At 42.9% G+C, this 13,992-nt stretch overlaps 2 protein-coding genes across 3 annotated transcripts in view; one reads left to right on the top strand and one right to left on the bottom strand.

The window, feature by feature from the left end:
- LOC127005219 (juvenile hormone epoxide hydrolase 1-like) overlaps positions 1-705 on the bottom strand; it is a 41,019-nt gene extending 40,314 nt beyond the window's left edge. Inside the window, exon 1 of one of the 2 annotated variants that reach the window (XM_050873942.1) lies at positions 529-699. The gene's annotated coding sequence lies outside the window, so the exon portion shown is untranslated. Of the gene's footprint in view, positions 1-528 lie in introns of both variants that reach the window. The other variant, XM_050873943.1, reaches the window with a different exon arrangement.
- Positions 706-6,888: 6,183 nt separating this feature from the next.
- LOC127005222 (protein ABHD13-like) lies at positions 6,889-13,664 on the top strand. The gene is made up of 5 exons (XM_050873949.1): positions 6,889-7,202; positions 9,561-10,098; positions 11,030-11,261; positions 12,247-12,463; positions 13,507-13,664. Exons 2-5 carry the CDS (start codon positions 9,768-9,770, stop codon positions 13,531-13,533), a joined length of 807 nt encoding a protein of 268 aa, XP_050729906.1. The 5' UTR covers positions 6,889-7,202; positions 9,561-9,767; the 3' UTR covers positions 13,534-13,664.
- Positions 13,665-13,992: the final 328 nt, after the last annotated feature.

Consider the following 13,992-nt stretch of genomic DNA (forward strand, 5'->3'; position numbering starts at 1 on the left):
TTATCGGTCAAAGGCTCTCTGTATTAGCCACGAAGGTATCACCGACTCCATTCACTGCCCCCATCCCTGAGTCAAGGGAGGGGAGGACATGGACGCCTCTGGGAAGGCTAGTTCTTCCGTAGTAGCGCCTTTCGAAACCAAGAAGGGCTGTGCTGGGACTCGTGGGTGGCGAGGTGCAGGGTGTTGAAGCTCCTAAGCTACGAGTAGCCGAAGCACACCCTCTTTCCCTCAGCCAACGAAGGGAGAGGAGAAGGGGGAGGGGGTGGATGTCACACTCCCTCAAGCCGGTCAACGGACAGAAAAGGGGAGGTGGCGCCGACGCCCCGACAAACACTAAAGTCCGGACATCATCATCCTTCGCAGCGACACTATACGTAACTAATATGACAACACAGGCTTTGGTTAAATCCACACTCCTTCAGGCTATTGACACACACACACACACACACACAGTTGATACTAAGCTTACACAGCACACCCAGTGAACAGTGCGGCAGACCGGGAGGAACACACCTCTTGCAACCTTACCTGAGTGGAAGAAAAAGAGAGAAAGGAGGAGAGAGAACAAGAGGCAGGGGGCAGAGTGTGAAGTCGTGCTGGCTGGTAGATCTCCTCTGATTCGTGTGCAGGCCCTGGCTGGCGAATTCAGTGGATGTTTGTCCTCCGCCCTCTCACTCGCGCTGCTTGGTGGATACTGGCAGTCATCCGCCTCTAGGGCCAACCAGTGCCACAATCAGCGCGCAGCGTTATCCTGACCTTGAAGTTAGAGATGCTCATCTGAGTATCTCTAATCCTAGAATCTCGAGTCCGGGTTGATAGGTGGTCTTCTGGACAGCATGTGGGTAGTTTTAAGCCACTCGGCGGCGGCTGAAAAATACCAGCTTGGTGGCACCGGGCGGGGATTGAACTCGCGTCGTCCTGAACGCGGCGCCGTCACGCTGTCGACTCAGCCACCGCCTCCCCTAATTGTTGTATCAGTGGGCAATTATCAAACCATGTCTGGGTGTGAACCACAGTTTAGAAAGGTGGGAAAGGTTATACGAATGAAAATCAAATGAGTATTGGACTGGGGTATACCACCTATGTTTCAAGTTCCGTTTCGGTGAAACTTTCTCAAGTGCGCTGAACATATCAAAAGCTTTCGATAGAGTCTGTCACAACTCTTTGTTTTCTAAACTGCCCCCTTTCGTATTCTATCCTTCTCTCTGTTCCTTCATCTCCAGTTTCCTTTCCGGCCGTTCTATCTCTGCTGTGGTAGACGGTCACTGTTCTTCTCCTAAACCTATCAACAGTGGTGTTCCACAGTGCTCTGTTCTATCACCCACTCTCTTCCTTTTATTCATCAATGATCTTCTTTCCATAACAAACTGTCCTATCCATTCTTACGCCGATGACTCTAATCTACATTTCTCAACTTATTTTGACAGAAGGCCAACTCAACAGGAATTAGACGATTCCAGGCTGAAGGCTGCAGAACGCTTAACCTCAGACCTTACTATCATCTCCGATTGGGGCAAGAAGAATCTGGTGTCCTTCAACGCCTTAAAAACTCAATTTCTACACCTATCAACTCGACACAATCTTCCAAACACTTATCTCCTATTCTTCAACAACACTCAGCTGTCACCTTCTCCTACACTAAACATCCTCGGTCTATCCTTAACTCAAAATCTCAACTGGAAACTCCATATCTCCTCTCTCACTAAATCAGCTTCCTCGAGGTTGGACGTTCTGTATCGTCTCCGTCAGTTCTTCTCACCTGCACAGATGCTGTCCAAATACAGGGGCCTTGTCCGCCCTCGTATGGAGTATGCATCACATGTGTGGGGGGGACTCCACTATCACAGCTTTCTTGGACAGAGTATATATATATATATATATATATATATATATATATAGAGAGAGAGAGAGAGAGAGAGAGAGAGAGAGAGAGAGAGAGAGAGAGAGAGAGAGAGAGAGAGAGAGAGAGACTCTCTTCGTCTCATCAACTCCCCTCCTCATTCTGACAGTCTTCTATCTCTTAAATTCCCCCGCCATGTTGCCTCTCTATCTTCTATCAATATTTTCATGCTGACTGCTCTTCTGAACTTGCTAACTGCATGCCTCTCCTCCTCCCGCGGCCCCGCTGCACACGACTTGCTACTCATGCTCATCCCTATACTATCCAAACCCCTTATGCAAGAGTTAACCAGCATCTCCTTTCTTTCATCCCCTTCACTGGTAAACTCTGGAACAGCCTTCCTTCATATGTATTTCCACCTGCCTATGACTTGGCCTCTTTCAAGAAGAGTGTATCAAGACATCTCTTCATCCGAAATTAACCTCTCTTTTGGCCACTCTATACTTATCGCTATATGAGAGCAACAGTTAGCGGGCTTTTTTTTTTTTAACATCTTTTTGCTGCCTTTGAGTTGCACTCTGTGCTGTAAAAAAAAATACGCCGTTGTTCTGATTCTAAAATGCATGCATTAGACCAGGGATGCTCAACCCACTGTTTGAGGGCCGCATGCGGAAAACTGATCAAATGTTTTAAAATACTTAATGGTTTCACGAATGTAGATAGATCAACATTGTTTATGATCGATGACACTTTGCGTACGAGGAACAATGGCGTAAAACTCAAATGTAGTAAATTCAGACTGCACCAAATTTTTCTTCACCAACGTTGTAGTGCGAGAATGGAATAAGCTCCCACCGTCAGTGGTCCAGTGTAACACGATTGACTCCTTCAAAAACAAGCTCGACCGTCACTTCCTTCAACTTAATATTAACTAGAGTAGAAATGCATCGTTTTGGAGCCTTCTGATTAATGTAGAATCACTTGGGTTTAAGGACAGACCACCTAGTCTGGACCATGGGGTCTGTGTGGTCTGATATTCTATGTAAATCTATGTAAATCTCTCTCTCTCTCTCTCTCTCTCTCTCTCTCTCTCTCTCTCTCTCTCTCTCTCTCTCTCTCTCTCTCTCTCTCTCTCTCTCTCTCTCTCTCTCTCTCTCTCTCTCTCTCCATTTTCCGCTTCCTCGTCTATTAATCTCCCTCCCTCCGTACTTCCGCCTTTCTAATTATATTTTTATTCCCACTCTTCCGTCTCCCCCAGCCTCCCGCGTCCCCGTCCCTCTCCCTACCCCGCCCCTCTCCTCTTCCTCCTTCATTTGAGTGGTGCAGATAAAAGATAAAGAATGTCGTTTCTAATAAGTTGTTGTCAACTAAAAAAAGATGCTACTGTGGAGTGTAGTAGTCACGATGATGATTATTATTACTATGATGATAAGAAGAACAATGATAATAATCTTCATGATGATGAATAGAAATATGAATAAAATTAAGTGATAATAATAATAGTAATAATGATAATAATAATAATAATAATAATAATAATAATAATAATAATAATAATAATAATAATAATAATAATAATAATAATAATAATAATAATAATAATAATAATAATATTATTATTATTATTATTATTATTATTATTATTATTATCGTAATATTTTACGTTCTGCCTATGGCACCGGTTGGACTTGGTGGTTGGCCCCAGCCCGTTATGGGACAGGCAAGTGTTTACAGTGCCGGTGTCTTGCTTAGCTCATGATGCCCCCCCGGAGCTATCTTTGATCCTCTTTTAACCTAGAGTTCGGGTTGATAGATGATCTTCAGGACAGTGTTTAGGGCACTCGGCGAGGACTGAAAATTGTCATATTGTAGCGGCGGGCGGGACTCCAGCCTGTGTCCTCCAGGATGCTGCGGCCGCACGCAGACCGCTCAGCCACCGCCTCCTCAGTACTATTATTATTATTATTATTATTATTATTATTATTATTATTATTATTATTATTATAATTATTATTACTATCAACATTACCATTATGATCGTTATTATTATAATTAATATTATTATTAATATTATTATTAATTTTCTTCTGTTTTCATTATAATCATCATCATTATCTTCATCGTTGACACTGCCGTATGCATTTATATAATATTTTTCTATTTAAAGTTGAGGTTATTTTCGTATATACAAGACGCATCAGCAGTAGCTATGCTTGCACGCTGAAGGTGACGTGAGGTGCCCACAGGCACAGTCTGAAGGCTGCTGGAGGTGCCTGCCAGTCATGGAACAGTGAGAGAGAGAGAGAGAGAGAGAGAGAGAGAGAGAGAGAACAGCAAGGCCTTACCCTCCAGGAACGTATCCCGCCCCTGAGGAAACCTAACGGAGACCTGGCCATCACCAGCCGGGAAAAAGCTGACCAGCTGGCCTGTCATTTCAGTCAAAAGATGACAACCCAGGAACCAGACAGGCAGCCCCCCAGGTGACCCAGGCCCTGACAGCGTGAGTCCTCACCTATTGTGGCGATGCTCCGATGAACTCACCAGCCCCCTCGCCCAGATCTTCTGGCGATGCCTGCAGACCGGGGTGTGGCCTGCACAGTGGAAGGAGGCCAGAGTCACACCCGTACACAAGAAAAAATCCAGGTCTGAGCCAGGCAATTACAGGCCAATATCACTCCTCCCAATCATCAGCAAGATATTTGAGAGGATCATCGGGGAGCAACTGACATCCTTCCTCGAGGAAAACCACCTGCAGTCACCGAAGCAGTTAGGTTTTCGGAAGGGCCGCTCTACCTCCGACCTCATCCTTCTCCTCTCAAAGTCCTGGCACGACGCCCTTGATGACGGCCACCCCTCTCTCGTGATTTCCCTGGACATAGCTGGCGCGTTCGACTCCGTTTGGCACCGCGGTCTGACCTTCATATCTGCCTACTCATCTGACATCATCAACTCAAGCCCCAGTATCTATCGGAGGCCACGATTCAACTTGGTCCGACACCGCCGGCCCACGCTGACCATTCACCCATCACATCCCCAACAACTGAATGTTTCGTTGTAGTCATATATATACAACCGAAAAATGTCAAAATATGCTATTCTTACGGATCACAACATCCGCCTGTGACGCAAAACTAAATATTAAGCATGGGTGAAACGCTAGTAGCTTATGTGTGAATGAACATTATGTTTTATTATGGAGCAGCTCATTTCCTGGCTCTCGAGGGTGGGAATTAATAGTTTGGTGTTGTCTGGAAGCAATTTACTTTTTTCTGCTTTCGTGGCATGTTGATGGGGCAGTAAACGTAAAGATAAACAACTTACAATCCACCCATTACCACTTTTGATTTCTTGGGAGAGAGAGAGAGAGAGAGAGAGAGAGAGAGAGAGAGAGAGAGAGAGAATTTTTTACCTCAAGACTGGAAAGGAAAGGAGGCGAGTGAAAGTGCGCAAGCAGAGGATGTTGAAGAAGACTCGTCCACTTAGGAAAAACCAGTCTAATCTGACCCTTGCCACCCCGCATATGTTGTTATTATTATTCTTGTTGTTGTTGTTATTATTATTATTATTATTATTATTATTATTATTATTATTATTATTATTATTATTATTATTATTATTATTATTATTATTATTATTATTATTATTATTATTATTATTATTATTATTATTATTATTATTATTATTATTATTATTATTAATGTTGTCTTACCGTTATTACTATTGATAATATTATTATCATTATTATTTTTATTGTTATGATTATTATTATTATTATTATTATTATTATTATTATTATTATTATTATTATTATTATTATTATTATTATTATTATTTTTACTTTTATTATTGTTATTATTATTATTATTATTATTGTCATAATAATAATTATTATTATTATTATTATTATTATTATTATTATTATTATTATTATTATTATTATTATTATTATTATTATTATTATTATTATAATCTTACATCAATAATAATAATAATAATAATAATAACTCTCATGACATGTGAAGGAAATAAGGAAAGGAAAGAGGGAAGAGAGAGAGGGAAAAGAAAAGGAGGGAGAAGAAAGAAGGAGAAAGAGGAAAGAAGGAAGTAGGATATATATATATATATATATATATATATATATATATATATATATATATATATATATATATATATATATATATATATATATATATAGAGAGAGAGAGAGAGAGAGAGAGAGAGAGAGAGAGAATAATATGATATGATATGATCATAATAGTATAGGTAGGCTGTGGAAGGGACGCACGGATCGACACTCCACCGTCTCGGCGCGTCTTATGTTCGGAGGCGATTTTGACCCTATGTATATATTTTTACCTCGATCGTGACGTACTCGATCTACACCGTCAGAAGCAGATCGAAAAGCATGCAGATTTAGGATCTTGGCTCATAAAAGTGATGCGTCGAAAACCAGCTGATGACTATAAGGAGTTGAAGGGAAATAAGTGCAAGAAAATGTGTGCTCCCTGCTTTATTTAACTCTGATTTCCGTATGTGTATTTTTACATTATTGTTACAATTTTATGCTAGTATATGCAGAATTTTCCCAGGAAGATGATGGTGGTCTTAGTTTTTTTTTCTTAAAAATGAATGTTGGGGTCAGGAAACAGGATGGGAATGACTTGTGTGAAGTCGTCAGTTTTGGATGACCTGGGAACACCCACGGCCCCTTAGGGCCCGGCTTCACTTGGAGGGCCTTGGCGAGCAGTCTAGTATGTAAAAGTTTGTGATCGTAGAGGCCTCCATAGTTCATACATATCAGTCATGACTGCGCAGTCATGAATGATGGTTCATATGAGACCTTTGGCCCGGAGTTTTACCCATGACATTTTTTTAGACTAACTTATAAACTAGCATTTTCAGTGCTGTCAGCTGATGCTAACCGTTTTCTTTTTCCTTTTAGATGGAAACTGCGCTAGCTTTACCCCCTGCATTATTATGAAATTCTTATGACCTATCTATCCCCTTTTCACTAAATTTGCTTAAAAATTTCTTTAAACATTCCTTAGATCACGCACTTGAAAATTTCCTGACACCGTATCTCCCTTAAAACTAGAAAATATCCTTGAAAGTGGGAGCCCCCGGCCCCCGGCCCTGTGTGTGTTGTTGCGGCTGACGGCGGTACAGTCTCGGCGGCGGTACGGTGACGACACTGGCCTGGCTCAGCCTGGCGCGACGTGCCCCGCAAGACTGCCGGTGTTGTCTCCTGCAGGAGGTGCCGACACAAGCCCGCCAGGGAACCTACTGCTGCTGGTGCTCGTCCACGGCTCCACGCCTGCCCCGGGGGTGCCCCGCCACCTGTGTTGTGCCTCAGCGCTGGAAGGTGAGGGATCCAGGGAGGAGGTAACAATGGGATAAAGGGAGCCAAGGAAATGAGATAAGGGGCGGACGCCCTCCAGCGGTGGGAGCGCACCTGGCAGATGCATTTTCGCCCTGACAAGTGCAAACTATTAAGATTCACCAGAGCTCACAACCCCATCCATCACACTTACTCTCCATAATTCAGAATTTGAATCAGTCCACACACACAAGTATCTTGGTGTACACCTCACCACTAACCTAAAGTTCAACACTCACATGGACCACATCGGTGCCACAGCCAACCGAACTCTGGGGTTCCTGAGGAGGAATTTATGTAACTGCACACCTGACATAAAACACATAGCTTATGACACACTTGTGAGACCAACACTTAAATACTGCTCCACAGTGTGGGATATTTACACACACAGAAACATTGAAAGGTTAGAATAAATCAACACCAAGGCGGCTAGGTTCATTACAAACAATTACACTCGAACGCCTGACATCACAACACGATCAAACAATAGATAAACATGGAAGCTCTTCACTTATGCAGACAAGCACACAGACTTACACTTATGTACAAGATCACAAACACTCACATTGACATTGACCCACAAACATACCTACACAACGCAAACAGTCAACGTACTCGTAACACACACCTCTATAAATACCAAACATACCACATTAACAGTGACGCATACAAGCACTCATACTTTCCACGCACCATACATGACTGGAACTCCCTAGATCTAGGGAAATTCCCTAAATTTAGGTATTTTTTCCCCCACCACCACTAAAATTAGCGTTTGCGACGAATTTAGTGTTTCCCATATGGAAACCACGCACTCACTGGATCCCCAAGCTTGTTTTGGGAGAGAAGCGTAGTGAAACCACCAAACGATGCTCACTTCACCATCTGGCGTGGCGCCAGAGGCCATCTGCGCTGAGATAAACCGCCTACACCACACTCATGCCCTCTCTCTCTAGTAGGTTGTCACCTCATCGCAAGGTTTCTGTCCTCCAAGTAGAGTCCGTGGCACCAAACACAGTGTATCTTCATTGTTTATCACTGACACAAGCAAAGCCACCGGCTAGCCGTGATCCGCCCAACACTGCGTCTTAAACAGTACTGCGGGTTCTAGAGCAGTGAAGGCTCTCGAACCTCCTGCCCGAGCTGTTCGAGCACGTGAATCCTGACTGACCGCATTTTGAATCTGCTTCACGGGTTCGTATTCCCAGTATACAAGGTGATTGTGGATATTGACTCCGCGCCTCCAGAATACGATAATACGCCTCCAAATATCATATATATAGTTAAAAAAACAAAATACATGTCCCTCAACCATAATATAAAGGCGGAAGTACTTAAAAGTAAAGAAGCCGAATTAATCCCCTTCCCCCAACGATCTTGGGGGACCCGCGGGAAGTCGGGGTATTTGGGTGGGGGAGCATATTTAAACTACTCCAACCGAACTTTATGACCTGCTAACAGGGGGACTTTGCCCCCCTCGACCCCCCTGCTAACCCGGCAGTTTCGGCAGACCCTGATTGGGGCTCCCGTAAGTCGGTCCGCTGAAACGGCGGACTCCGTTTGGGGCTCGGCTCAAAACCCCTAATTCGAGCTAATTGTAGGTGATGGCAGCATAGAGCAACCCACCATGCATGCTGTGGGTCATTGTGGTGGGTGAGTGATCTTGAGGTGGGCTTATTTGTCATAGGTGGTGCTGTGAGGTCATGGCAGACTGAATTAGCTATCCACACAGTAATCACTTGTCAAATTCTCTAAAGTACATTAATCCCTCGCCGTATCGCGGTTCACTTATCGCAGTCTCGCTGTATCGCAGATTTTTAAATTGTATTATATCACAGATTTTTCACTATATCGCAGGATTTTGCAGTTTATAGGTATTTTTATACATTTATTATTTCAAATATTTTTTGCGGTTAAATAAGCATTTTCTAGCCTAAAAAATGAAAACGATATAAATCAACGTAAGTAGGAACACACCTAAATAAGCACCTACATCACCTACTTATTTTTTATTTTTCCGTCGCGGCCTATTGCGCCGTTAGTCTTTTCCCTGGTTCACTCCTCCCCCACTTCCTTTCTTTCTTCTCCCTCTCCGTCCCCGTATTTTTCTCCTTCCTTCTCATTTCTTTCTTCTTTTCCTTTCACCTCCCTCCCAGTTTTTCTTTTTTAATCTTTTTCCCTCCCACTCATGCCTTTTCTCTCCTTTTTATCTCACCTTTACCTGACCCTCCCTCTCTTCTTTTCCCATCCCATTTCCTCCACTCATTTCCCTTGTTTCCTCCTTTCTCACACCCTCTTATCTTTATTTATTTTTTTTATTTATAATGCCTTTATCTTCAGGATGAAGCCTGGCTACCTCCCAGTCCTGGCAAGAGGGTGTTCCTGAGAGGCTTAAGTAAGCTGCCAAGCCTCTGTGATGGAAGCTTGGCTGGACCGTTGTTCTGCTGCCCCAGACAGAGAGCCAAACAGAATCCCAAGTATCAATAGATAGAATGACAATATCATAAGCAGATTAAGTGTTCCTCTACCTCAGCCCATCCCAAGGCCATGGTGCGCATGGATAGGATGGCAGATGAGGACCTAGAGAGTGGACAGCCATGCCTTCCGCCCAACCCTCCGCCACGGCCCAGGGTCTGTCACCACCACCATCACCACCACCACCATGGGCATCACCATGGAAACCAGGACTGCGAGGAGGAAAACATGACCCCAAAGCAAAAGGCAGATTTTGCTGTGATAAAATTTGTGGCAGGTCTGGTGTTGGCGGTGATGCGGAGATTCTGGGTGACGTCTTCAGCTGTGGTTGTAGGGATTTTTGTGCTGTTCTGGCTGTATGGGGGTCTCTTTGCCCTACTCCTGCTGCTTTTTGCTCTCTCAGGTAAGGCCTTGACCTTATTGGGGTTTATTTTTGTTTCTTTGTCTTGTGGGTTTGTTTCAGTTTTGTTTCTTTTGCTTGAAGACTTGAAAACTTAGTGGTTATAAATGTACTCTCTTGTTGTGTGCAAAAATTTCCCTATTGTTTCACCCTCTCACATTCTCTATCTTTGCTATTTTCAATGTTTCAACTCCATCCACTTTTTTTTTTTTTTTTCTAGTATTTTTGTTTTTGTTTATCATTTCCTTCCCTTCCTAAACTTCACCACCAAATTTTCCCAACCATTTGACTTTTCCTTCTTCTTAATGCTTTTTCTTCCCCACCATCCCTTCCTTTAACCATCCTCTAGTCTAGCGCGTCTTGGTAGTATAGTGGTTAGCGTGCTTAACTACATATCTGCCGCAAAATATGGTTGATTTCATTCTGGGGACATTAGGAACTTTTGAGTCGAATGGAGGTGTTGGTCTTATACCAGTAACAATAACCCCTAGTCCTACCAAAACCTAACCATCGGGGTATAAGACGCAGGGTGATTTTCCGAATCTTCTTTTTCGAAAAAAAGTGTCTTAATGGCAGGAAATACAGTAACTCTTGTATTCACTTCATCCCTGCCGCACACTACTTCTCACACTCCTACTTCTCCATTTTAATGGCATGTTTTTCCATTCCCATCCCCCCTCTTATTCCCTGTTTGGTATATCCATTATTCTGTCTGCTCATTCACATTTTTCTTTTTACCTATCATTAATTTTTTATCTAATTCTCTCTCTCTCTCTCTCTCTCTCTCTCTCTCTCTCTCTCTCTCTCTCTCTCTCTCTCTCTCTCTCTCTCTCTCTCTCTCTCTCCCCCCCCCCTCCACACACACACACACACACACACACACACACGCCCCTTACATCCTGTATCAAAACTATTTCTTCTCTCCTACATGCAGGCGTGGTGTACCAGGTCAGTGACCTCCTAGTGTACTGGCCTAACTTCCCACCCGATTCGAGAGTTTTGGTGCAGCCACCTGCCACACTTGGCCTGCCATCAGAGAACCTGTTCCTGTATGCCCGTGATGGTACCAAGCTCCATGCTGTTTTCATAAAACAGGACCCTTCAACCATCCACACTGCCCCCACCTTCATATACTTTCATGGAAATGCTGGAAATCTTGGCCACAGGTGCATACCATGTTGTAGAGTTTTATTGGAGCATGCTTTTGTGTGTTTGTGTGTTTGTGTGTGTGTGTGTGTGTGTATTTTTACCTACTTATTTGTATTTACCTATTTGTAGTCTACCGGACCCAAGCTAAGCTCTAATAGTCCTGTCTCTATATCTACATTGATCCAGTCTTTTCTTCATATGTTGGACAGTGCTCGCCTAAACTACCTCTTCCGCAAGCTGTTCCATGTGTTAACACTTCTATGTGGTAAACTATACTTTTTCAAGTCACTCAAACAGGTTCCTTTATTATGTTTCTTTCCATGTCCTCTTAGCCCCTGCGTTCTCGCAGTTGAGAAGAGATCATCTCTATCCACCTCATCAAACTTATTTACCAACTTATACAGCATGATCAGATCTCCTCTCTCCCTTCTTTGTTCCAGTGTCGTCAATTCCATCTCCTTCAATCTGTCTTCATAGTCATGTGTGTGTGTGTGTGTGTGTGTGTGTGTCAACAAAAGTAAAGTGATAGTGAAGTAGAAGTGAGTTTGTCAATTTTGTATGCCCATATAGAGTGGGAATTGAATGTGAGAAAGAATGCAAAATAATTTTGAATGGTGAAGAAATGGAGGAGGTCAATGAGTTTAAGTACCTTGGATCAGTTATGTGTAAGCATGGTGGTATGGAAGGAGAGATAAGAGAAAGGGCACTGCAAGGAAGAAGGGTGGTAAGGTCCTTGGGATGAATCATGAATGGCAGAAGTGTGAGCATGGAGGTAAAAAGGGATTTAAGAATTACAATAATAGTACCAACCCTCACGTATGCAAGTGAAACGTGGGCCTAGAATGAAAGTCAGAGGTCTAGAGTGCAGGCAGTGGAAATGAGTTATTTGAGGAGTGCTTGTGGTGTGAGTAGAATGGATGGAATGAGTAATGAAAGTGTGTATGAGAGAATATAGTGGTCTCATGCCCCCTCCCCCTGCATTGTTTCCTATTTCCTGGGCAGGCTGAGCAATGTGTATGGCTTGTACCGCTGCGTAGGGGTAAACCTGCTGCTGCTGGAGTACCGTGGGTATGGCCTGAGTCAGGGAGCACCGTCCGAGGAGGGGCTGTACTTGGATGCACAAGCTGCCGTCTCCTACCTTAAGACTCGCCCAGACATTGATCAAAATAAGATCATAATTTTTGGCAGATCCCTAGGTCAGTCTCTGAAAGCTACTCTGGTGAGTTAAGAGCAAGGAATTTTGTAGTTTTTATTGCATGCTCTAAAGTTGAGCCTTTCTGATAAGGTACATAATAGTCATTGTATTTTTGTTATCTGAGAGTATTGTCATCACATTGTCACCATCAGCATCATCCATCATCATGATCATTATCACTACAATCAGTATCATCACCACCACCACCACCACCATTATCATGATCCTCATTATTTTCACCACCACCATCATCATCATTACTGTTATGGTCAGTGTGGAAGTAAGAATAATACTAATTTGGTAATATGTTAAGCTTTCTGAGGATCAGTCACAGAGGACTCGTCTTTCTATGCCAGTTTGAACTTTGAACCACCTCATTGCTCGAAGCAAAATATAAAAATATAATGATAGAGGTTGATGATTGTAAAAAAAAATAATTATAAATCATGTGTCTTAAGGATTATGCATTTCTCTAACGGCAAATTTTGATAAAGTGTAACTGAAAGACGTGGATAATGGGGAAACTCTTCACTTAAAATTATCAATGGATGTTTCTTTTTATGGAAAAATAAAGAAATCCCATGTATCTGTGCAGGTGATGCCCCACATATGTGGAGGTTAAGGGACACACACTACCATGAATGATTATTTTATGCGAATAATTGACGCCCTCCACAGACACAGGCCCAGCAGTAGTAGTAGTGTTTCTATCCTATCGCTAAACTTGAAATCAGTAGTTAGAAAAATGCTTGTTGTGGGGCTTCACTCTGCAGAGAATGTCACGATAGGTATACGCTACATGTCTAATTGTCAGTTAGAATAATGAATTTACAGTAGAAATGCAGTTCAAGAATACTACTTCATTCACAGGCAAATGTAACTGTCATAGCAATTCTTAATTAAAACTCGCAAAACAAGTTCAAAATCATGAAAACTCCCTATGTAGAACATCACATTAGTTATGCCAGAATGATAGGAAGAATATCAACAGCTGAAGTGACAATACAGTAGTAATGCTGTTTTTAACCCATGTAACTATTGATTTTTTTTTTGTCTGGCCTGGGTAGGTGGGGCAGTGGCTGTGGACTGTGTGAGCCGGGCTGAGGTGAGCAGCCGGGTGGCAGCAGTGGTGCTGGAGAACACCTTCACCTCCATCCCAGACATGGCCAAGGTGCTCTTCTCCAGTGTTAGGCTCCTGGCACGCCTCCCCCACTGGTGCCACAAGAATAAGGTCAGTTGCTAAGCCCATAATAGTGTTGATGCAGGCATGCATGCCTGCATGATAACACACACACACACACACACACACACACACACACACACACACACACACACACACACACACACACAGGCTTTTGAGTAAAATGGAAGAAGTAGATAATGAGAAATTGCTACTAAGAGAAGAACCTTCCAGAAGGAATACTAGAGGATATAGTAAAAAGCTGAGGAAGGGAAGATGCTAAAGAGACATAAAGAAATATAGCTTCCCACAAAGAAATATAGAGGTTTGGAACAGACTAAGTGAAGAAATATTATCGACGAAGAGTGTGCAG

The sequence above is a fragment of the Eriocheir sinensis genome, chromosome 29, assembly GCF_024679095.1.
Source record: "Eriocheir sinensis breed Jianghai 21 chromosome 29, ASM2467909v1, whole genome shotgun sequence".
Classification (NCBI taxonomy): Eukaryota; Metazoa; Arthropoda; class Malacostraca; order Decapoda; family Varunidae; genus Eriocheir; species Eriocheir sinensis.

Coding starts and splice junctions, on each gene's coding strand:
- LOC127005222 (XM_050873949.1), top strand. CDS start 9,768: ATGGTGCGCATGGATAGGATGGCAGATGAGGACCTAGAGAGTGGACAG. Junction 10,099..11,029: donor GCTGCTTTTTGCTCTCTCAG/GTAAGGCCTTGA, acceptor TCCTACATGCAG/GCGTGGTGTACCAGGTCAGT. Junction 11,262..12,246: donor GCTGGAAATCTTGGCCACAG/GTGCATACCATG, acceptor TTTCCTGGGCAG/GCTGAGCAATGTGTATGGCT.